This window comes from Bombyx mandarina, chromosome 02, assembly GCF_030267445.1.
Source record: "Bombyx mandarina strain Sakado chromosome 02, ASM3026744v2".
NCBI lineage: Eukaryota > Metazoa > Arthropoda > Insecta > Lepidoptera > Bombycidae > Bombyx > Bombyx mandarina.
Genome location: NC_143209.1, coordinates 699,654 through 725,701, shown reverse-complemented (window position 1 = coordinate 725,701; position 26,048 = coordinate 699,654). Strand labels below are relative to the sequence as shown.

At 41.2% G+C, this 26,048-nt stretch overlaps 1 protein-coding gene across 3 annotated transcripts in view; it reads left to right on the top strand.

Moving 5' to 3' along the window:
• The window catches only part of LOC114252497 (uncharacterized), a 79,322-nt gene that overhangs the window by 42,945 nt on the left and 10,329 nt on the right, over positions 1 to 26,048 (top strand). For all 3 annotated transcript variants that reach the window (XM_028186969.2, XM_028186970.2, XM_089732781.1), the window contains 3 exons: positions 17,726 to 17,782; positions 24,896 to 25,032; positions 25,524 to 25,751. In XM_028186969.2, the coding sequence (XP_028042770.2) occupies positions 17,740 to 17,782; positions 24,896 to 25,032; positions 25,524 to 25,751 (408 nt within the window). In that variant the 5' untranslated portion in view covers positions 17,726 to 17,739. The remainder of the gene's footprint in view (positions 1 to 17,725; positions 17,783 to 24,895; positions 25,033 to 25,523; positions 25,752 to 26,048) is intronic.

The following is a 26,048-nucleotide window of genomic DNA, read 5'->3' as shown; positions in this document are numbered from 1 at the left end:
AATCGAAACGCATTACTGCTTCACGGCAGAAGTAGGCGGGGCGGTGGTAGCTACCCGCGCGGACTCACAAGAGGTCCTACCACCAGTAATTACGCAAATTATAATTTTGCGGGTTATATTTTACGTTATTAGCAGACTAATGCCTAAGACATTCTCTACCATTCAACCAAAGGTAATGCAGAGCAAAACATTAGTAGGTGCATTGAAATATAAATTAAACAGCGGCTTGGCTCTGTCTCTGGCATTACTGACTTCCATGAGTGACGGTAACCACTCACCATCAGGTGGGCAGTATTCTCGTTTGCCTACACGGGCTATACCAAAAAAAAAGGTAAAACACCTACATTTATACAAAAATCTATATATTATTAATACGTGAAGCAAAAACTTTGTATCCCTTTATACGAAAATTGCACGGACGGAGGAGTATGAAATTTTCCACACTTATAGAGAATATAGAGAAGAAGTGCACAATGTTAATGTTTTTTTTAAATAATGCATAAAAGATACATTAAATCAATAAAGAAAACATTACACACACTACATACCATGTATTTGACGCACACACGCATGCATACTATTTATTGTCAAACTTTTGTTCTTGACGTCTGTTGTCAAATTGAGAATAGATTAAATATTGTTTGTCTTTGTTAATATTTTTTATAGTGTAGTCTTGGCGAAATTTGTGATTATAGAAGTATAAAATACAATCTTAATAGTGTACAAACTTACAATTCCAATTAATTATAGTCGAATTTCGACTACTGCGGGACCTCTAGTATATACAAATGTGTTAATATATACAATATTTAAATGAATTCATTGAATAAGTTTAAATCGATGTGTTTTACTAAATCCGTCTGCAATTTTCGATCATACCATCAGCCTATCTCTGTCGAAGACATTCTTGGATATTAACCGAACGTATACAGGATTCAACCGGCAATTTTTAACGCTAGCATACTCGTCTCGTCCGCCAACGCTCCAATGAGAGTTTTTAAATCTAAAATTACCATTTAAAGTGTAATGACTAAATCGGCTGTACACCTTTTCTGTGCGATGTGAAATAGTTTTGTGTCGCACAAGGCTAGTCCGGTGAAAGTAGACACGCTTTACTCGCGCGAGTTCACGTATTACGTTCTGCTATAGAATATTCTAGTTAACGAATCATAATATTAACTAGAGGTCCCGCAGCAATCGAAATTCGACTATAATCAATTGGAATTGTAAGTTTGTACACTATTATGATTGTATTTTCAACGCCAAGACTACACTGTAGAAAAATATTAATAAAGACAAACAATATTTAATCTACTCTCATTTGTCCACATACGTCAAGAATTGGCCTAAAGGTCCATAGATACAAAGCCATAAACTCCAAAAAAAAAAAAAAAACAGACGTCAAGAATAAAAGTTTGACAATAAATAAATAGTATGCATGCGTGTATGTGTCAAATACATGGTATGTAGTGTGTGTAATGTTTTCTTTATTGATTTAATGTATCTTTTATGCATTATTTTAAAAAAATATTAGCATTGTGCACTTCTTTTTTATAAGTGTGGAAAAATTCATACTTCTCCGTCCGCGCAATTTTTGTAAAAAATGATACAAAGTTTTTGCTTCACGCATATAGATAACAATATTGTTGGCTACGGACAACTCCGGTCCGATGTATTCGATTTTAAATTTTTTTTTTTTTTTCTTAGCTGATTGTCTTGAGAGGCTATTTCAGCGTAACCTTAACTAGTAGGTGAGCTCACGGGCCTCAAACCTGACGAAGTTGCTAACACGAACCCTAGCAAGAGCCGTGTTTCGCAGAATCTACCACCGGATTCGAAACGCGACCCACTGAGAAGATCCGGCGAGAAACTCAGTGGGCTAATACTTATTAAATACTGACCCGGTATGGGAGAGTCATTCTGGCCTAAAGGATAAGACGTCCGGTGCATTCGTATGTAGCGATGCACCGGCGTTCGAATCCCGCAGGCGGGTACCAATTTTTCCAATGAAATACGTACTTAGCAAATGTTCACGATTGACTTTCGCAGTGAAGGAATAACGTCGTGTAGTAAAAATTAAATCCGCAAAATTATAATTTGTGTAATTACTAGTGGTAGGACATTTTATGAGTCCGCGCGGATTGGTACCACCACCCTGCTTATTTTTGCCGTGAAGCCGTTATACTGTAAAAGCTGAGACTTAGAACTCATGTCTCAGGAGGGCATTTACGTTGTAGATGTCCATGGGCTCCAGTAACCACTTAACACCAGGTGGGCTGTGAGCTCGTCCACCCATGTAAGCAATAAAAAAAACTTACCGACTCTCTGAGCTCTTACTCAGCTGATTACTTACTGATCGACTATAGTTTTCTATCCTTCTCCTTCTTGCATCGTTAATCCTCAATGCTGAGGGTCGTGACCTCTGTGGGATTTCAGAATCTTCCGGCAGACTGTATCACGCCACGCTAAAGATCAGTTGATGAGCCATAATAAGCCGTTATGAGCATACAGCAGCCATTTAGCGACGCAACAATCACGAAACACTCCTAGCGCATAATAACTCCGGTGCGCTGAACTAAAATTTTTCTAATTTATTCGGGTGTTACGATGAAATGCTCATATTTTATTTTAAATTAATGTTATCAGTAAAAACGCTCTAATGTATTTATCTATATACCTAGTCAGGTCATAAATTCTGTCACATGTTTAATGTAAAATAATTGAAACAAGCTTATTCATTATGTAACCATTCATATACCAAAATTAACTTAACAAAACATAGATTCTTATGACCCTAAAGTTTATTCAAAATTACCTCCGTGATTTTGAATACAGGCCTTCAATCTGCGCGGCTAGTCGTCTATCGCAGCACGAACGAGGTCCATGTCAATATCGGCGGCTGCCTTAATCAAGGATGTCTTGAGTGACTCCAAATTGGGATGAGGCTTCGAGCACGCCTTTTCCTCCAAGTGTTGCCATATCTTGTAATCTAACGGATTCAATTCTGGACTGGAGGAGGGCCAGTCTTCGTGCCGGATGAAGTCGATTTCACGCGCCGCCAGCCAGTCTTGTGTGCTCTTCGCTCTATGAGCTGGCGCCGAATCTTGTTGGAATACCCAGTGCCTGTTATTGAACATGGTATGAGAAACAGGTTCCACAAGGTTCGTCAGGACTGTATTTTGATACACAACTGCATTCGTTTTTACACCTTTCTCACAAAAATGTACCTCTGTTAAGCCCCAATAAGAAACTCCCAACCATACCATGAGCGAGGATGGAAAATGACCTCGTTGGACACGCGGAATACGGTTGCTCGCTTCTTCACTACTGTGTGCGTACACCTTATCATTTTGTTTGTTGTAGCTCTCTTCTACGGTAAACATTTTTTCATCCGAAAAAAGAATTTCCCGATATTTTTTTCCCGCGTACCGTTTCAACAAAGCGCGGCATCTCTTCAGTCTCAGGTCCATTAGACGAGCATTCAAACGATGTCCTGTTTTTCTTCGATATGCCCGAAGCCCTAAGTCTTCATTTAACACCCTTTTCACCGTGGTTCTGCTTAACCCCATCTGAAGGGCCAACAGTTTCTGCTTACGTTTGGGATTTCTTTGAATTCGCGCCTTCACAGCTTTTATCACTGCTGGAGTCCTAAGAGACCGAGGGCGACCACTTCTTGACCTGTCATCTACACTAGAGTCTTCATTGTATCGTTTGATGGTACAATAAACGAATCTTTTGGTTATATTCAAATTTTTCAGTATGTTAAAAATTTGAATTGGCGCGTAACCGCAACGATGCAACGCAATAACTGCAACACGGTCTTCTTTAAGCGTCCACTACATATTTAAAAATGAGTAAAATTCTAAAAGTATGCCTTTTTTATTTTCATGAACAATTCGAAATTCGAATTCAATAAACTTTTTTGTGGTCAGCATTCTAAAAGAAAAGTTTTTACTGTGTGACAATACTTATGACCTGACTAGGTATTAATACGTGAAGCAAAAACTTTGTATCCCTTTTTACGAATATTGCGCGGACGGAGGAGTATGAAATTTTCCACACTTATAGAGAATATAGAGAAGAAGTGCACAATGCTAATATTTTTTTAAAATAATGCATAAAAGATACATTAAATCAATAAAGAAAACATTACACACACTACATACCATGTATTTGACGCACACACGCATGCATACTATTTATTGTTAAACTTTTGTTCTTGACGTCTGTTGTCAAATTGAGAATACATTAAATATTGGTTGTCTTTGTTAATATTTTTTATAGTATAGTCTTGGCGAAATTTGTGATTATAGAAGTATAAAATACAATCATAATAGTGTACAAACTTACAATTCCAATTAATTATAGTCGAATTTCGACTACTGCGGGACCTCTAGTATTTATAGTTCGTCACTTATTTTAACTTAGCTAATTATAACGGGTAATATTTTTATCTGTTACGTATGTACTCAAAACGTGGGCAGTGAATGTCTACAAATGCGCAGAAATATATTATGCAAAATGCGTCTATAAATATAAGTGTTTTTGGCGAAACAGGCTTTGTGGCGATCGAAAGAAAAAAACAAAAACACTCTGTTTGCATGCCTTAATAGATTTAGACTTTTCAAATTATGCTTAATTTGGTGGAGCTTTCTCACCTTTTACGCGACTTGAAAGCCTCACCTTACTTGTTTAAGGCTTTTATTTATGTTCACTGACTGGTGTCGAGCTCACGGGGCTCAGCTTGAGAAAGGGTTTGCTAACACTAGCCCAAGCAAGAGCAGTGCTTCGTTGCGTGTACCACTGGGTCGGATTCGCGACTCACTGAGAAGATCCGGTGAGAAATTAAACTCAGTGGATTAATGAAGGCGGCATAAACTCGTTTTTTTAAAATTTATTGCCTAGATTGATGGACGAGTTTACAGCCTAGTGTTAAGTGGTTACCGGAGCCCATAGACATCTACAATGTAAATGCTGCCACCCACCTTGAGATATGAGTTCTATATTCTGAGCATAGTCACAACGGCTGCCCCGCCCTACCTTTCAAGTCGAAACGCATTACTGCTTCACGGCAGAAATAGGCAGGGCGATGGTACCTACCCGTGCGGACTCACAAGAGGTCCTACCACCAATAAACGTCGACTAGGGGATTCTGTTGAAATATTAATGTTAATATTCAGAGTATGTAGTTCTAAATACAATATAGTTTTTTGTTCATATTAAAACGCGCTATTTAATAGACGAATGACAAATAGAAACGTGGACTGAAGTCGTAGTACGCTGACCTCAAGTATAAATTCTGAACGTCAATACAAAAGTCATTCTAAGAACTAAGTAGGTTTGTAGGCAGCGGCTTGGCTCTGCCCCTGGCATTGCTGAAGTCCATGGGCGACGGTAACCACTCACCATCAGGTGGGCCGTATGCCCGTCTGCCTACAAAGGCAATAAAAAAAAAAAAAAAAAAAAAAGTTCGGATAAGTCCTTAATGATTGGCTCCTTTGGTACCTTGATCATCCGGCGGTAGATTCTACATTTCCGATCCTGCGGAAAGAATGGAAAGCAGTCGACGTCGCCCAAAACACGTCATCTCGGATCCTCCCGATCCACTAACGGTGCTTCTAGGTACTTCAAGCACCGGTCACCGTTCTCGTCGAACCCGTCGCTTGCGACGAAGGGCTCGACGAGTAAATTAACTCCCAGACACAGCCCACTGAGTTTCTCACCGGATCTTCTCAGTGGGTCGCGTTTCCGATCCGGTGGTAGATTCTGCGAAGCACGGCTCTTGCTAGGGTTCGTGTTAGCAACGTCATCAGGTTTGAACCCCGTGAGCTCACCTACAAACGTTAGGGTTACGCTGAAATAGCCTCTAAGGCTATCAGCTTAGGTAGAAAAAAAAAAGAAAGAAAAAAAAGGTAGATTCTGCGAAGCACGGCTCTTGCTAGGGTTCGTTTTAGCAACATAATATTATATTACTTCATTTAAAAAAAGTTCATTTGTAACAGAGCTTATGCCTGGACTAAGTATATATCGGCGCAACCTTGCTATTTAGCTAACTAAGCTTAGTTAAAGTTAGCTGTTACCTTAATATTGATATTGTTGGCTAACTATAATAAGTCTCCAAGGCGTGTAAACAATTGTTTAAGATGATATTCCAGAGAATTCATGACTAAGCTACCGTCATGTTTCTTCTATAAATACGAGTGACTATTGTCACGTATTACCTTTCGTCAGGTTTGAGCCCCGTGAGCTCACCTACTAGTTAAATTTACGCTGAAGTAGCCTCTCAAGGCTATCAGCTTAGGTAGGATAAAAAAAAGGTACCTTGACTGATTGGCTCCTTTGGTATTGCTGATGTTCATGCACCTATAGCTAGGTAACTCCAGCCCGTAAGAATAAAGATAAGTTTTCATGCATTCCTCCAGTCCTCCATAGTAGTCGTCGTGGCCTAAAGGATAAAAGGATAAGACGTCCGATGCATTCGTATCTAGCGTTGCAACGGTGTTCGAATCCCGCAGGCGGGTACCAATTTTTCTAATGAAATACGTACTCAACAAATGCATTTCGGTTTGAAGGGTGGGGCAGCCGTTGTAACTATACTGAGACCTTAGAACTTATATCTCAAGGTGGGTGGCGCATTTACGTTGTAGATGTCTAAGGGCTCCAGTAACCACTTAACACCAGGTGGGCTGTGAGCTCGTCCACACATCTAAGCAATAAAAAATAATACAATGATTACATTTAAGGTAATTGTTAGAAATAATGATTAATGACAGAAACTGCTAAATAAAATCTGATAATCGTAACATTTTTCGTTTCCAAATAATTCTTTTCCACCTGATGGTTGTCTGGGAGAAATCGCTCTTAGCAATAAGACCGCAAATTGTACTACTAACCTAACCTAACGCGTAATAACTCCGGTGTGCTGATCTAAAATGTTTCTAATTTATTTTACCATTACGAGTACCAATGAGTATAACAGAGGAAGTGTGAAAGTGGCCCCGGTAAACAACAAATTAAGGAGCGGACGGTTAGCGTGGCATGGACATGTGATGCGTAGAGAGAAGACGCATGTGACTAGGAGATGTATGGAAATGGTGGAACAAGGTAGAGGGGGAAGAGGTCGACCGAAGAAGACATGGATGGAGTGTGTGAATGACGATATGAGAGAGAGAGGAGTGAGTGTTGAGATGACGGCTGATAGAAGAGAATGGAAGAGAAAAATTAGCTGTGCCGACTCCACCTAGTGGGATAAGGTGGAGAAAAAGAAGATTACAATTAAATGTTAATATTTTATTTTAAATTAATGTTATCAGTAAAATCGCTCTAATGTATATGTCGAGGGAGATACAGATGGAACGTTTTTAAAAAGTGTGACGTCAGCATTGCTGACGTCACGGTTATTGCTTTGTTGACTATGACTCATGTTTGGGCTTCCGAAACAAAACTTCACCAGAACTTCACAATAACTGCGTATATTTCACGAGAAGCGTGACAACGTTCAGAGAGATCCGTACTGTACTACGGCTCGGACACGAATGAATCTGCGCTAGACGCACGGCCGTATTTATAGGGCTTGGTACACGTCAGCGTGTTTACAAGTTTTGACAGGACTGTTTTTACATCAATTTCTCATCTTAACAAACACAGAGTGATTAGTTGATGACCAGATTATCTGATTATCACATTGAATCATTATTATTTTTATAATAGGTAGGTAAATAGTCATATTTGCGCCGACACGGCCATACTGACAGGCGGTGCGCGCTCTGCACCAGCCTCGTTGAGTCTCGTAGGTTTTTCTTTGATTCTCATTGACCTGCAGGAATAAAAAGTTTCTCTGAGTAGCGCATCTGTTATACTACTTGCGTTACTTGTAACTATGTAGGTTTGAGACTATTAATGCGATTTGATCGTAGGTTTCTCGGAGGTTCTCGTAGATTTATTTAAGGTGTCCGGATAAGGATGTTGTTTTGGCGTACACTGTGGTACTTATGTAGTACAGAATAAAGATTGAGAAGCTTTATACAAAATTGTTATAAGTATAGGAATGCTGTACATGGAAGGTGAGCGATGATATTGAAGTGCTTGTAATGCTCCACGCTTACTCGCACGATTTATGTACTCGTAGATATATCGATACAAATGCTCCACGCATAATTGCACGATTTGATTTCTTGTAGATAGGATTGATGCTGTGGCGCTGAGCGGTCTCGAACGCCGTGGTCCACAGGGGCTCTAATGGAAGTGGGAACTAGGACGATGCTGGGGCCTAGGCCTAAGTCGGTCAAAGTTAGTCAGTCATAGTCAATCATTTTGACCGTGGTCCCCAGAGGCTCTGAAAAGTAATGTTTTTTTTTTTTTTTTTTTTTCTTTTTTTTTTTTTCTTTCTTGCCTTTTGTTTAGGCTTATGAGGGTTTGATGCTGTGGTGCTGAGCGGTCTCGTACGCCGTGGTCCACAGGGGCTCTAAAGGATTGTGAAGGTCGATGCTGTGGCCTGGGCCTTATATTTATGACCGTGGTCCACAGAGGCTCTGAAAATAAATAGCGTAATGAAGAGCTCACATGGGAATGATGCTGTGGTGCTGAGCGGTCTCGTACGCCGTGGTCCACAGGGGCTCTAAAGGATGTAGGTAGGACGATGCTGTGGCCTAGGCCTTATGTATTATGACCGTGGTCCACAGGGGCTCTGAAATTGGTTCAAGGAAGGAAAATAGGATAGGGGTAATGTACAGGCTTACTTTTAATGATGTTCGACCCGTCAACAAAGACAAAGGCCAACGGCTGGATCTTACTGCTGATGTTGATACTGACTTTCTCATAAATTGGTAAACATTTTAAGTAACTATCAGGATAGCAGTAAGAAATATAAATCGACGCGCGACGGGGAAGGTAAAGCGGTAGTTTCCGTTATCACTCGTGTTCGATTGAACTCAGTTTAGTCAATAAAACTTTTTGAATAATAATTATTGAAACTCAACACACACAACTTTCACAATGACAGGGTAAACCGACAGTTTCGTGCCACATACCAACAGACTGACTGACTGCCAGAGACTCATTGACTCTGACGGACGGACAGTCTGATACGGACTGGATGACTGTCTGACACGGAACGCCACGACTCTGTCCACGTACCGCCATTTTATACTGTGGCGTTACGGAGTCTACCCTACATTTTGTGATATTTATCAAAACAGCATTTCATCATTTAAGATAATAGTCAAAATAACGTCTTAATACTACTAAAAGTCGTTAATCACGACACGGCCATTCTGACATGTCACACGTCCCTGTGTGACGCTCCTGCTAGAAAAATAACCTTCTGTAATATCAAACAGGTTTCGTTTCGGCCAATCCTGATTCATTCACGATTGAGGATTGGGATTCTTTCATTACAAACCATAACGTTAGCTTTCAACAAGATCTTTAACCTGTGTGAGTAGATAATTTATTTAACTACCCAATTATTAGCGACACACTATACAACTGAAAAATTTCATTAATGCTCAATAAGCATTAGAAACCCGAGTCATTACAAAACTAAGTAATGTGAGTAGTATTTCATCAGTATTCAGTACCAATCACAAACTGTCGTTACGATCACCTCCATCTAGTGAGAGTAACTCATGCCACCTATATCAAGTGACGATAACCTTGATACCTCCATCGAGCGACGCAAATAAGTGGGACCTCCATCCGGCACCCAACTTCAACATAAAACACATCGCTCGATTTAGGTGATGTGTTCAATTACCAGTTTTATAAATGACACCGAATACTGTTCTTTACTAATCACACAAAAATAGGACAACAAAAATCCTTACTTTAATCAGTTAGTTGTATCGTGGTCTTTTGACTCTACATCTTCTAAATCACTAGTTTCAACAAAATCGTATTTAGGGATTGCACTACATTTGGATGAATTAAACACACACACATAGTAAAAGCTTAGAAAATTTTCAAGTATACGGAAATAATTGATCACAATAAACTACTAGAGCAAATTAAAGAGCAGAGGACGATCAGAGCCTTGTACCACCGTCGTTTATTCATTCAACCATTTAATTAAGCATAATTAAATTATCGAAACTTCACATAAGCCTCTCTATCGCCACGGCTCTCCCGTCGACCAGCAACGGCAATTGCCCTCATGATGCGCATCCACAGTGTGAATCGCCCGTGTGCATCACCCGCTGACTACACACGATGGTATTTACAGACCCTGATCTCCGCCAGAGCCAAACGCGCACCGCGCACCCACGGACTACTTGAGTTGCCTCAAGAGACATTGATTTCTGCCGGGCTACGACTACGTAATAGCTACTAGTACGGTCGAACACAATACGGCCGATAGAGTCTTACACATCAACTTCGACTGGTACATGACCTACTGATATCCTCCTCAACCTATCGTGTGCATATTTGTACGTACGCTTACCGGAAAATTTTAAATTTTCGCCTTTGTTTTATCAAATCGCGCCTTATCATAATCTTTTGTTCTCATACGCTATCTCGCGAATTTCGTCAATATCAATTTCAGTCTACATCGCTACACATCAACGACGGTCTTGCAACCTTACCGATTAAAAGCTCGAGTGGCGATGCTTTCGTTACACGACTCATCGTGCAATTAATAGCTAGCTGAACCTCACCTACAACATCTTGCCACGATCTGGTATCGCTAGTCTACCGCTGTTAACATTGCTTTTAGGACACTCATAACGCGCTCTACCTGTCCATTAGTACGAGGGGAACCGGTTGCTCTCTGGTCTCGTCAAGGTTAATCTCTTGTTTTCAGTATAATTTAAAGTAAAAATCTTTTGAGGGTATGGCACGCGAATTATTAAAAGCTCAAGAGGGCTCACCCTTTTTATACGTTGGATAGAACAATTTAAAAAATATGTGCTTCTAGCACTTCTTGTCAAGAACAATTCCATGAGCTAATTGCGAACTTGGTCAGCAATAACGCAAGTGTGGGCTTCGAATAAGGACACACTAGATTTAAGTGCTTATTTCGCTGAATGCTCAATCTCACTGAACCGATTAAAGCAACTATCGGGTAGTACATGACATTAAAATGAGTAATAAATCATCGCAAAGGATTTGTTCCGTACAGTTTTGGTCAAAACAACAGACCCTTTATGAGAACCATCGCATAAAATTCCTGAATTATGAAGCTACTACTAATAGATTTCTCGACAAGAGAACATTCGGCACCAGATTCCAAATAAAAGTAAAACGACTCACCAGATTTTTCTCATTTACCAAGACACCCGATGTTACGCAGCTACCGGCACGTCGCTCTGCTGCTGCGTTGCTCGCGGCCGTCGATGACATCGCGCCATCAATTTGCCTCGGCGGCAACTCGTGGCAATGTTTTTGCTTAGATGGGTGGGCTATGAACGAGCTCATAGCCCACCTGGTGCTATGTAGTTATTGGACCCACATATATTCACAACGCAAACGCGTCATCCACCCCGAGATATAAGTTCCAAGGTCTCAGAATAGCTACAACCGCTGCCCCACCATTCAAACCGAAATACACCACTGCTTCACGGCAGAAATAGGCAAGGTGACGGTACCCGTGCGGTCGATGGCACTATACGGATCACCCGTCTGGTGCCACGTCCTTACCCACTAGAACGTCGCTGCGCTGCGACGGCGGCAGCGCGCGATCGCGGTCAGAGTCATTCAAGGATACCTCACAGTCTTCTACGAGGCGGCGCGCCCTAGCGCAAGTGCAGCCGGAGCGCGGGGGCTCCAAACTCGGCAGTCCGTGCTGGAGGCGTGGTCTCGTCATTTGGCGGACCCGTCGGCCGGCCTCCGTACCGTCGAGGCGATCTGCCCGGTTCTCGCAGACTGGGTGGGCTGCGACCGCAGAAGTCTCACCTCCGGCTACCTGTGCAGACTCACAAGACATCTTACCACCAGCCACCACGAAAATCACAATTTTGCGGGTTCCACCTCTACTACACGATGTTACTCCCACACTGCGGAAGCCAACCGCGAACACTTGTCAAGCACGCACAAGCACACACTTCACCGGAAAAACTGGCATCCGCCTGCGGGACCCGAACACCGCCGCATCGTCAGACACGAACGCACCGGACGTCTTATCTTACAGGTCACGACGACTTCAAATGTGTCAATTTTCTTCCCCACGAAAATTTGCTTGCTTTCTTGTTTACTTGCTTGCTGGAGCCCGAAGTCATCGAACGTTTAGTGTATTGGTATTAAATCTAGCAGATTCTAAAGTTTCAGCGACAATTCACAGTCTCATGTCCTGGTTTATTGACTAGTGGCATGTAACTCTGGCAGTAATCATTGGCTTATTAAAAACGATTCGTGTCGGAACTACTCACTCGTCATGACAGATCCATTATTGCGATCGAACATCCACTTGAGACTTGCACTTGCCTTAATTTCTTGCAATAGCTTGGGACGTGTCGTATTTCCGCTAGTAAATGCCATGTGATAAAGTTTCTTCGTGGCTCAGATCTTCCATCGAGGTAGCAGACGTTATTACACGACTTGCGTATGCTGCATTCACGCTTTTGTGGCTTACCATTGCTTAAATTGATAAGCGTCGCATCAAGAATTTTGCATAACGAGCGAGAAATAAGTCGCAAATGCCTCCATGTGACACCTACGTGTGAAGATACCGTTACTGGTATTCTGATCTGCATCATGTTTTTCCGCTGTACTTCGAACATGTTCAAACACGTCACGCCAGTGAGAGTAGAGTCCTGATCCTTCACTTCTGATGTCGAGGGAGATACAGATGGAACGTTTTTAAAAAGTGTGACGTCAGCATTGCTGACGTCACGGTTATTGCTTTGTTGACTATGACTCATGTTTGGGCTTCCGAAACAAAACTTCACCAGAACTTCACAATAACTGCGTATATTTCACGAGAAGCGTGACAACGTTCAGAGAGATCCGTACTGTACTACGGCTCGGACACGAATGAATCTGCGCTAGACGCACGGCCGTATTTATAGGGCTTGGTACACGTCAGCGTGTTTACAAGTTTTGACAGGACTGTTTTTACATCAATTTCTCATCTTAACAAACACAGAGTGATTAGTTGATGACCAGATTATCTGATTATCACATTGAATCATTATTATTTTTATAATAGGTAGGTAAATAGTCATATTTGCGCCGACATATATAATAATATATTTATAGTTCGTCACTTATTTTAATTTAGCTAATTATAACGGGTAATATTTTTATCTGTTACGTAGGTAATCAAAGCGTCGGCAGTGAATGTCTACAAATGCGGAGAAATATTTTAATATATTTCTTTTTTCTTTTTTTTATGATTGAAAGATCACTGGTGGCCCGGAGGGCTTTCCAGTTTCACCAGGACACGTGGGCGAGCAAAGGCTCAGCCAGGAGAGGTGGGATTTGCTAACAGCTACCCGAGCGCCTCCGAAGGAGACCTAACAGCTCAAGAGTAGCTGCTTCGCGAATGAATCTACTACCGGATCAGAATCGCGACCCGCTGAGAAGATCCGGCGAGAAACTCAGCGAGCTGATTCATGGGTTAGGTTGCACGGCGAACTCTTTGTCGAGTTCGACGAGTACGGTTACCGAATATATTTCTACACACACAGCCGTTAGAAGAAACACATCAATAAGGATACAGAGTACAAGGGCACTAGTTATTTCATGCTGAAATCTCTTCCAGTAGGCCCGCAGAAGGAAAGAACAATTAGGAACACAAACATAGTGCATACAGTAAACATTACTTAAAATAATATATCGACGCTTGAAAGGCAAACATGACTAAGCGACAATGCGTGAACTTTAAGGTAGATTAATTTAAAGTTGAAATACCTGAAAACAAAATTAATTTTAACGAATCTAGCTGTAGTAGAATCTAGCTAGTAGCTGCAGGATTGAAATGATTTTAATAGACCTAGAAATATTATTTTTTTGCGCATCGAATATGGTTATTGCCTATCATTTATGTACAAAGCAGTTATTGTCGCTTAGTCATGGTTGCCTTTCAAGCGTCGATATACATATTACAAGATACAAAACAATATACATACATACAAATACAGACACACACACACACACATATATATACTTACTTTATATTAAATATATTATGCAAAATGTGTCTATAAATATTAGTGTTTTTGGCGAAACAGGCTTGTGTCGATCGAAAGAAAAAAACAAAAACACTTTGTTTGCATGCCTTAATAGATTTAGACTTTTCAAATTATGCTTAATTTGGTGGAGCTTTCTCGCCTTTTACGCGACTTGAAAGCCTTATTATTTTTTTATTGCTTAGATGGGTGGACGAGCTCACAGCCCACCTGGTGTTAAGTGGTTACTGGAGCCCATAGACATCCACAACGTAAATGCTCCACCCATCTTGAGATATAAGTTCTAAGGTCTCAGTATAATTACAACGGCTGCCCCGCCCTTCTAACCGAAACGCATTACTGCTTCACAGCAGAAATAGGCGTGGTGGTGGTACCTACCCGTGGGGACTCACAAGAGGTCCTACCACCAGTAACCTTCCTTACCACCTTCCTTGTTTAAGGCTTTTGTTTATGTTCACTGACTTGTGTCGAGCTCACGGGGCTCAGCTTGAGAAAGGGTTTGCTAACACTAGCCCAAGCAAGAGCAGTGCTTCGTTGAGTGTACCACTGGGTCGGATTCGCGACTCACTGAGAAGATCCGGTGAGAAATTAAACTCAGTGGATTAATGAAGGCGGCATAAACTCGTTTTTTTTAAATTTATTGCCTAGATAGATGGACGAGCTTACAGCCTAGTGTTAAGTGGTTACCGGAGCCCATAGACATCTACAATGTAAATGCTGCCACCCACCTTGAGATATGAGTTCTATATTCTGAGCATAGTCACAACGGCTGCCCCGCCCTACCTTTCAAGTCGAAACGCATTACTGCTTCACGGCAGAAATAGGCAGGGCGATGGTACCTACCCGCGCGGACTCACAAGAGGTCCTACCACCAATAAACGTCGACTAGGGTATTCTGTTGAAATATTAATGTTAATATTCAGAGTATGTAGTTCCAAATACAACATTATTTTTTGTTCATATTGAAACATGTTATTTAATAGACGAATGACAAATAGAAACGTGGACTGAAGTCGTAGTATGCCGACCTCAAGTATAAATTCTGAACGTCAATACAAAAGTCATTCTAAGAACTAAGTAGGTTTGTAGGCAGCGGCTTGGCTCTGCCCCTGGCATTGCTGAAGTCCATGGGCGACGGTAACCACTCACCATCAGGTGGGCCGTATGCCCGTCTGCCTACAAAGGCAATAAAAAAAAAAAAAAAAAAGTTCGGATAAGTCCTTAATGATTGGCTCCTTTGGTACCTTGATCATCCGGCGGTAGATTCTACATTTCCGATCCTGCGGACAGAATGGAAAGCAGTCGACGTCGCCCAAAACACGTCATCTCGGATCCTCCCGATCCACTAACGGTGCTTTTAGGTACTTCAAGCACCGGTCACCGTTCTCGTCGAACCCGTCGCTTGCGACGAAGGGCTCGACGAGTAAATTAACTCCCAGACACAGCCCACTGAGTTTCTCGCCGGATCTTCTCAGTGGGTCGCGTTTCCGATCCGGTGGTAGATTCTGCGAAGCACGGCTCTTGCTAGGGTTCGTGTTAGCAACGTCATCAGGTTTGAGCCCCGTGAGCTCACCTACAAACGTTAGGGTTACGCTGAAATAGCCTCTAAGGCTATCAGCTTAGGTAGAAAAAAAAAGAAAGAAAAAAAAAGGTAGATTCTGCGAAGCACGGCTCTTGCTAGGGTTCGTTTTAGCAACATTACATTACTTCATTTAAAAAAAGTTCATTTGTAACAGAGCTTATGCCTGGACTAAGTATATATCGGCGCAACCTTGCTATTTAGCTAACTAAGCTTAGTTAAAGTTAGCTGTTACCTTAATTGTTGGCTAACTATAATAAGTCTCGAAGGCGTGTAAACATTTCTTTAAGATGATATTCCAGAGAATTCATGACTGAGCTACCGTCATGTTTCTGCTTTATATACGAGTGACTATTGTCACGTATTACCTTTCGTCAGGTTTGAGCCCCGTGAGCTCACCTACTAGTTAAATTTACGCTGAAGTAGCCTCTCAAGGCTATCAGCTTAGGTAGGATAAAAAAAAAGGTAACTTGACTGATTGGCTCCTTTGGTATTGCTGATGTTAATGCACCTATAGCTAGGTAACTCCAGCCCGTAAGAATAAAGATAAGTTTTCATGCATTCCTCCAGTCCTCCATAGTAGTCGTCGTGGCCTAAAGGATAAAAGGATAAGACGTCCGATGCATTCGTATCTAGCGTTGCAACGGTGTTCGAATCCCGCAGGCGGGTACCAATTTTTCTAATGAAATACGTACTCAACAAATGCATTTCGGTTTGAAGGGTGGGGCAGCCGTTGTAACTATAATGAGACCTTAGAACTTATATCTCAAGGTGGGTGGCGCATTTGCGTTGTAGATGTCTAAGGGCTCCAGTAGGCACTTAACACCAGGTGGGCTGTGAGCTCGTCCACACATCTAAGCAATAAAAAATAAATAAAGAACCGCTTCATATATGAGTCTTCTGATATTTCTTGGTTGTATCCGAAATACCAGCGCCATCTATTTACCAACATCACAGTCGTCGCAAGGACACAAGTGCGAGTGAATGACTTCTTCAAATTAGAATATTTGCATTCAATCATACCGACATATAATACATGAACTTTGTGAGTCGCTTGAAGAGTCAATATAAAAGTTTTTTTTTAATGAATGATTACTGGTGGCCCGGAGGCCTTTCCAGTTTCACCAGAACAGGTAATCGAGAATAGGCTCAGCCAGGAGGGGTGGGATTTGCTAATGGCTACTTGAGCGTTTTTTATTTTTTATTTTTTATTGCTTAGATGGATGGACGAGCTCACAGCTCACCTGGTGTTAAGTGGTTACTGGAGCATAGACATCTACAACGTAAATGCGCCACCCACCTCGAGATACAAGTTCTAAGGTCTCAGTATAGTTACAACGGCTACCCCACCCTTCGAACCGAAACGCATTACTGCTTCACGGCGGAAATAGGCGGGGTGGTGGTACCTACCCGTGCGGACACTCCCAAGAGGTCCTACCACCAGTGATTACGCAAATTAGAATTTTTGCGGGTTTGGTTTTTTTATTACACGATGTTATTCCTTCACCGTGGAAGTCAATCGTGAACATTTGTCTCCAAAGGAAATCTAACAAGTCAAGAGCAGCTGCTTCACGAATGAATCTACTCCCGGAACGGAATCACGACCCGCTGAGAAGATCCGGCGAGAAACTCAGCGGGCTGATGGCTAGGTTAGGTTGCACGTCGAACTCTTTGCCGAGTTGGACGAGTAAGGTTACTGGGGTCCCTAAGCCTACTCCTAATGTTAGACCTGAAGGATTGCAAAAGTTACGAAGCAGAGATTTTTAGGCCAAACCAAAAGTTAGAATGACATCTCGATCCTGGTCAGAACAGTGGGTAGTCATCGATCGTTGATACGTGCGTAATATTTCAAGATCAGCGGTTGTATTGGAGCTAGTTAAGATTTCAATAAAAGATACAGTTACAAGAGAATGGAACACTGTAGATTTATATATTAGTATAGATTAGGATAATATTGGCTTTCTCACTTGAACCCAACTTGTATTAGTAACGTGATTTTTAATCGAATTTCTGTTGTCTCCAGGATAAGCTGGAACCATGAAGAGGTCTCGCCACAGATGGCTGGGATTCACCATCTTCGGTAAGTCACTTATGAACCTGAATACTAGTAGGTTAGTCGAAAAGCACCGGCTTGGCTGTGCGCCTTGCATTGCTGAGGTTCATGGAAGACCACTCACTACCAGGTGGATACTATACCGGTATATCAGCAAAGGCAATAAAGTAAAAAAATAACGGAACTAAGTTGGTAGCATTTAAGAAGTGAAACTTCTTTATGCGCGTTATGAGTAAAATTTAACTCGCGACAGATTCGTTACGGCTAGAGAGAAAAGATACAATTTAGGAAGAGCGGGAGTGAGAAAATAGAGCATCTCGCGAGCCACTCGACCGTAGAGAGAGGGAATGGACAAAGCGAGCTTGGTCGTTTCTCTTATACACATCATTCCCTATTACAAGAGAAATTCGATTTAAGAAGTTTAACTTCTTTCGCGCGCACCATTTGCTTGGATTGATCGAAGATGCATCATTAAATGCTGAGGGACTGTAGTGACGAAGAGACCTGTGGATTTCATCTGAGTTGCCCTTGGTCTACAACGGTGGGCTCATGTATACAACAATACTTACTTACAACAAGCTTTACGTGAGTTCTATGTCCTAAATTCAAGAAAAATACGAACCGTGAGAGTGAATAAATAATAGTTAAATGTTTCACCTTAAAATTTTTGCAAATTATTATTTCATTAAAATTAAATAAAACCTTATTTAATTTCAATATTAAATCATAATGCCAAGGTTAAGAAGTTTCGAGAACTTTGTCATAATGTTATTTTGAATAAATTTAAAAGTTGTTTATTCTCGGACATATTGAATTAAATATATAATTAACGTATGTAGGGAATCAAACAAGTTTTGTTTGAACGAGCCAACCACAGATCGTGCAGTAATGTTCAACGGCCGTCTGGTGTATTGGTAAGTGACATGGTCACTACGCAACGGGGTCGCGGGTTCGAATCCCGCCAAGGGAAGATATTTGTGTGATAAATATAAAATGTATTTTCCCGGGTTATGGATGTATATTAAATATAATATAACGTATGTTTATAATAAAAATCTTATATTTATTTCCGTTATCTGGTACCTGTAACACAAGTTCTTTACGAACTTATCACGGGACCAGTTAACGTGGAGTGTTGTTAATTAAAAAAATTTATTAAACACATATGACGTCACGCGTTGTGACGTTTAGTTCGACATCAAGAATAAGAGAGAGAGAGAGAGTATTATTTATTGTACACCAAAAAAAAAAAACAATGCGAAACTTTCACTAAATACAAAAAAATACAATTGTCGGTCACTAAGAGCGATCTCTTCCAGACAACCATCAGGTGGAAAGAATCATTTGGAAACGAAAAATGTTACGATTATCAGATTTTATTTAGCAGTTTCTATTCAGTTTCATTATTTCTAACAATTACCTTAAATGTAATCATTGTATTATTTTTTATTGCTTAGATGGGTGGACGAGCTCACAACCCACCTGCTGTTAAGTGGTTACTGAAACCCATAGACATCTACAACGTAAATGCGCCACCCACCTTGAGATATAAGTTCTAAGGTCTCAGTATAGTTACAACGGCTGCCCCACCCTTCAAACCGAAACGCATTACTGCTTTACGGCAGAAATAGGCAGGGCGGTGGTACCTACCCGTGCGGACTCAAAAGAGGCTTTACACCACTAATTACGCAATTTATAATTTTGCGGGTTTGATTTTTATAACACAATGTTATTCCTTCACCGTGGCAGTCAATCGTGAACATTAGTTGAGTACGTATTCCATTAGAAAAATTGGTACCCGCCTGCGGGATTCGAACACCGGTGCATCGCTCAACACGAATGCACCGGACGTCTTATCCTTTAGGCCACGACTACACGAGGTCACTATCTGATGATAAGTGGCTACCCAAGCCCACAGACATCATAGCGTGAATGCCTTCACCTCTCAAGACGGCAATATGGACCGTGAACTCATCACGCACGTAATGCAATGCAAAAGACACTTGGAATTATGTCGATTACGTCACCCGTGACAGTAGATCTTTCACATCTTACGTCATAGCTTAATGTTTCCATCAAACGGTAAAATTTGGTGTATTTTTAGACGGAAGGCTCAAGGTTAGCCAAAGGACAACGGAGATAGGACACTCAGAATTTCTTTTTTATCTTTAATAATAATCTATACTAATATTATCTATATATTAATACATGAAGCAAAAACTTTGTATCCCTTTTTACGAAAATTGCGCGGACGGAGGCGTATGAAATTTTCCACACTTATAGAGAATATAGAGAAGAAGTGCACAATGCTAATATTTTTTTTAAATAATGCATAAAAGATATATTAAATCAATAAAGAAAACATTACACAAACTACATACCATGTATTTGACGCACACACGCGTGCATACTATTTATTGTCAAACTTTTGTTCTCGACGTCTGTGGTCAAATTGAGAATAGATTAAAATTTAATATTATTTGTCTTTATTAATATTTTTTATAGTGTAGCCTTGGCGATATTTGTGATTATAGAAGTATAAATTACAATCATAATAGTGTGCAAACTTACAATTCCAATTAATTATAGTCGAATTTCGACTACTGCGGGACCTCTAGTAATTATAAATAGGAAAGATTTGTTTGTTTGTTTGTATTGAATAGGCTCCGAAACTACTGAACGAATTTGAAAAATTGTTTCACTGTTTGGAAGCTACACTACTCCCGAGTGACATAGGCTATAATCTTTTTTGAAAGAATTAGGAATCCTTACTAAAACTCCCATAATGTAACCCAAGGTTTAAAAAAAATACCTAAAATATTCTTTACATCGCGTGCCCTGCGAAAACTATTGATGATAGAATAAAATAATGTACCACGACTTTGTAGAACACATTATTATTTACAAAAAGTGTCGCGACAGCATATGTCTAACTATTATAGTTACGCCGCAATAAGTGTTATTTTATTTCAAAAATAAAACAACGTAAAATATCATAGAAATCTTTGTTGACCCGAGCGGAGCCGGAGCGGGCCGCTAGTCTATACTAATATTATAAAGAGGAAAGATTTGTTTGTTTGTTTGTTTCGAATAGGCTCCGAAACTACTGGACCGATTTGAAAAATTCTTTTTCCATTAGAAGCCGACATTGTCCCTGATGAACATAGGCTACTTTTTTAAATGTTTTTTTTTTTTTTGGTTTCATGTGTGTTTTAATGTTTCCGAAGCGAAGCGAGGGCGGGTCGCTAGTAAATAATAAATAGAAAATCATTTATTGCCTTTCACACAAATCCAGATAAATACATTTAGATAAATAGAAGACAAGAAAAAGGCAAAAGGAGCTGGCAGGATATGATCAAAATAACCCTTCTACTCATATCTGTTCATAAAACATTTATAACTACTGATACCATGCACCCCACGCTTTTTTTTTGCAATAAAATCATGTTTCCTTACACTATTTTTAATTCAAATTTATTTTAATTAAAAGCGTATTTTGTTCGTTTTTTTAAACTATTATTAATTTTTCATTTTTTTAGTTGATTTTAAATTTTTTCAATTATTTTATTTTAATATTGATTTGTCCTCGGTCCTTAATAAGTATACCAAATTTCGAGTTAATCAGACGTTTTGAAGGGGGTCAAAATCATGTTCAAAGATTCCGTTACATACTAACATACATACGTCTGAAGCTAATAAAAGCGTATTAAGAAAGGCCAAAGGTGGTGGCTCAGCTAATGCTGTTCAAAGTAGATACAAGTTAACAGCGCTGATGTTTGAGAGTTTACTGGTGCCCCGGAGGCCTTTCTAATTTTACCAGGGCAGGTGGTAGGACCTCTTGTGAGTCCGCACTGGTAGGTACCACCATCTTGCCTATTTCTGCCGTGAAGCAGTAATGCGTTTCGGTTTGAAGGGCGGGGCAACCGTTGTAACTATACTGAGACCTTAGGGTGGGTGACAGCATTTACGTTGTACATGTCTATGGGCTCCAGTAACCACATAAGATCAGGTGGGCCGACAGCTCGTACACCCATCTAAGCAATAAAAATAATAATCCGTACTGGCATTTCTCAAAGGACAAGCTAAACAACTCGATATTTTCACATTCAACATAATATGAACTTATTTTGTTGGATAATGGAAGCGGAATAATGAATTTTGATCGCGTCCTTGACTTTTCACGAGTTGGTCTATTTTAAGAAGACGCCTTCACATTATTTTGCGGTCGCTATAAGCAGCTTTAGTTAACATAACTACAAGTGAACGTAAATTTTAAGTTCAATGTAAGTTTGCAGTTGTTTTATTGCAGTCCTTTTTTATTGCCCGTGTAGGCAGACGATCATACGGCCCATGTAATGGTAAGTGGTTACCGTCGCCCATGGACTTCAGCAATGTCAGGGGCAGAGCCAGCCGCTGCCTACCGCTTAATACTCTCCACAAGCCTCGGTTGAAGAAGGACATGTCATCGACCCGCTGCCTACCTGTTGCAGCTGCTTTTTTTATTTTTTTATTGCTTAGATGGGTGGCCGAGCTCACAGCCCACCTGGTGTTAAGTGGTTACTGGAGCCCATAGACATCTACAACGTAAATGCGCCACCCATTTTGAGATATCAGTTGTAAGGTCTCAGTATAGTTACAATGGCTGCTCCGCCCTTCAAACCGAAACGCATTACTGCTTCACGGCAGAAACAGGCAGGGTGGTGGTACCTACCCGTGCTGAATCACAAGAGGTCCTACCACCAGGGTTTTTGTGTTTTTACCACGGCAACACTGGTCGCGATTTGACGGTGCTTTTCCGACTTGACATCTGTCACTTCTTCTTGCTTCTCGACCGGAACTATACCTACATGTATGACGGTTTGCTACGGTCTTCCATTATCACTATTTCCTAACCCATCCTCGTCCTAAAGCGTCCACCCTTTTAGCAATAAAAAAAAAACCCACAGATTGATTTCGACCATTACCTTTCGCATCATGTACTTCGAGTTTAGAGGTCTTTAAATGTATAAATGACGACTCATGTAAAAAGCGCCTCTGAACGAGCTTTGCGTAAATATTTCGAAGAAGGCCTCCTTGGGTATTACAACACGTTGGCGTTAAGAGGAAAATCAATAAAATTATCGGTTGCAACATCTTCAAGCCAATGGCTTTATCCTAAACGGTTCGTGTTTGTGTTGCCTCACCGCAATAACATACGAACGGATTCAAATTTGAACAAGAACGGAGGTTTTTAATCTCGAGAAACTCATCGCGATCGGTGGAGTGGTTGAAAAAAGGCCAACCCAATTCCTTGGTCCAGATACGACAGGCTCATCGCGACCGGAGGTGTGCTTGTGAAAAGGCCAACCCAATTCATTGATCCAGATATGACAAGCCCATCGCGATCGGTGGAATGGTTAGGAAAAGGCCTCAGGGTCGCGACCCAATTCATTGGTCCGACCAGATTCGCACCAACCTTGATTCCACAGTTCACAGCGCCCTCCACATGGCCAGAGACAGAAACGGATGGAGAAAGATCGTGCGAGTGCTACAGTAGTGGTCATGACCTTCAGCATTGAGGAATACGACGCAAGAAGGAGGTTTTTAATTATTATCGCGTAGGCTATTGAGAACCTATCATTGGTTTGAAAACATATCATTGGTGAATTTTACACCGCTTTGTCTATCATCCAATCTGTGAATTTTGATGTTGTCCGGGGCTAAAAGACAAGGCCGGGGTACTCCTGCCAAATTTGGTTCGAATCACGCAATCAGCAATTCTAATGAAATACCTTCCTAATACATGTTTCACAAACGACAATAATAACAAAATTAAAACCAAAATAAATTTAATTAGCCTAATTACCAGAATCAGAATTCAAATCAGAGCATTGACGCGGTCGCGGCAGAAGTACGCGGCATCCAAATAACCAAAGACCTGCATGTTAGGGAAAAAATTGCCTATTGGCACGGCATTGCGGTTGTGATGTCCACTTGTGACTTTTACTGCTTAGCACTGCGTTCCAAATATCTTTTCTGCGACACACCTTTGGCTTTGGAATGGTCTCCCTTTCACGGTGTTTCCTGAGCGCTATGACATGTCCTTCTTCAGACGATGCTTGCGGAGAGTACTCAGTGGTGGGCAGCGGCTTGGCTCTGCCCTTGGCATTGATAATGTCCACGAGCGACGGTAACCACCTACCTTAAGGTAGGCCGTATGCTCGTCTGCATAGAAAAGGCAAAAAAAAGATGTGTGGTGTCGTGGGACACCGGATAGGAACGAAGTTCCTTATTATAAAAATATTAATTTTAAGTTCTATTCGAGGAATAAAGAAAATAATTATTCGGGTATACATTTTTTATTATAATTTTTTATTGATAAAAAAGGGCTACTTTACAAAGTTATTAACTTTATTTTATTCACAATGATTTATAAAAAATATATAATAATAATATACACAGAAACAGCTATTTATATGAATAATCATAATTAAGCCTAATTATGTTCTATATATCTAGGTAAGTCCAACTTCGAAAAAGAGGTCAACCGTCGAATCCAGCTCGGATGGGCTGCGTTCGGAAAGCTACGTAAAATCTTCTCATCACAAATACCACAGTATCTCAAGACGAAAGTCTTTGACCAGTGTGTGTTGCCAATCATGACATAGCCCAAAGGATTGCGACATTGAAGTGGCAGTAGGCAGGACACATTGCTCGCAGAACGTCTGGCCGTTGGGGCCAGAAAGTTCTTGAGTGGCGACCGCGTACTGGAAGGCGTAGCGTGGGTAGGCCTCCCATAAGGTGGGCCGACGACCTATTGAGGTTAGCGGGGATCCGCTGGATGCAGGCAGCGCAGGACCGGTCTTTGTGGCGAGGCTTGGGGGGAGGCCTATGTCCAGCAGTGGACGTCTATGGGCTGATAGAATGTTCTATCATAGAAATAATAAAAACCGTCATCACGTAGACTATACATTAGACACTGAATAGCCATCATACTAAGACTATACATAAATAATAAAAATCTTACATTACGGACGTTTTTTTCCGGTTAGGGTACCCCTCCGCATCGTCCCATAAGGAACTTCGTTCCAAAAAACACCAGCAATGTGTTGTGAACCGTACAATGCCTAATTTACAATATGAACATTTGTTTTGTTTCAGTTTGTCTCCTAGCTATCCTAGCGTCAGAGCTACCAAATACTGCAGCATTGAAGGCCACATCCCTGATCTTCTCGAAGACCAGCACGACAACCGCGGCACCCGAGGAAGAGCCATCAGGACCTGAAGATGGAGCAGAGGTAATGTTCAGCTCGAGAGCGCCGCAGACTCTGTCCTGCTTTTTTATACTACCTATTCTAGTAACTCTAGTGTATGGAAATGGTAGTGCAAGGTAAACGGGGAAGAGGTCGACCGAAGAAGACATGGATGGAGTGTGTGAATGATGATATCAGAGAGAGAGAGGAGTGAGTTTTGAGATGAAAGCTGATAAATAATAATGGAAGAGAAAAATTAGCTGTACCGACCCTACCTAGTGGGTTAAGGTGGCGACAAATAAGAAGACTTTTGTATGTTATACTGTATGTTGTATAATTACTGGTGGTAGGACCCCTTGTGTGTCTGCACGGGCAGGCACCACCACTCTGCCTATTTATGCCGTGAAGCAGTTTCGGTTTGAAGGGCGGGGCAGCCGTTGTAACTATACCGAGACCTTAGGACTCATATCTCCTCTTGCCATAAGAGTATAGCAATAATTCCAGTTTCATTCAATCCAGTTTCTTTCAAATTTCAGACAGAAACAACGGCGGATGGTGGCGAAGCACCAACGAACTCGACCAGGAAACTATCGGGCATCCCACAAATAGATTACTTACTTGACCCGAACCTTCCCCGGGAATTGAACGGGTATAACCTCTCGGAGTATCCGTTCTACGAGGCCGTGCCTCCCCCGGAGACCATGGACTTCAAGTGTGACGGACTGCACGACGGGTTTTACGCGTCAGTACCACACAAATGCCAGGTATTCAATGAGTCTACTACATTCTACTGGTGGTAGGACCTCTTGTGAGTCCGCACGGGTAGGTACCACCGCCCTGCCTATTTCTGCCATGAAGCAGTGATGAATTTCGGTTTGAAGGGTGGGGCAGCCGTTGTAACTATACTGAAACCTTAGAACTTATATCTCAAGGTGGGTGGCGCATTTACGTTGTAGGTGTCTATGGGCTTCAGTAACCACTTAACACTAGGTGGGCTGTGAGCTCGTCCACCCATCTAAGCAATAAAAAAAACTTCGAATTCAAGGTCATCATATGTCATA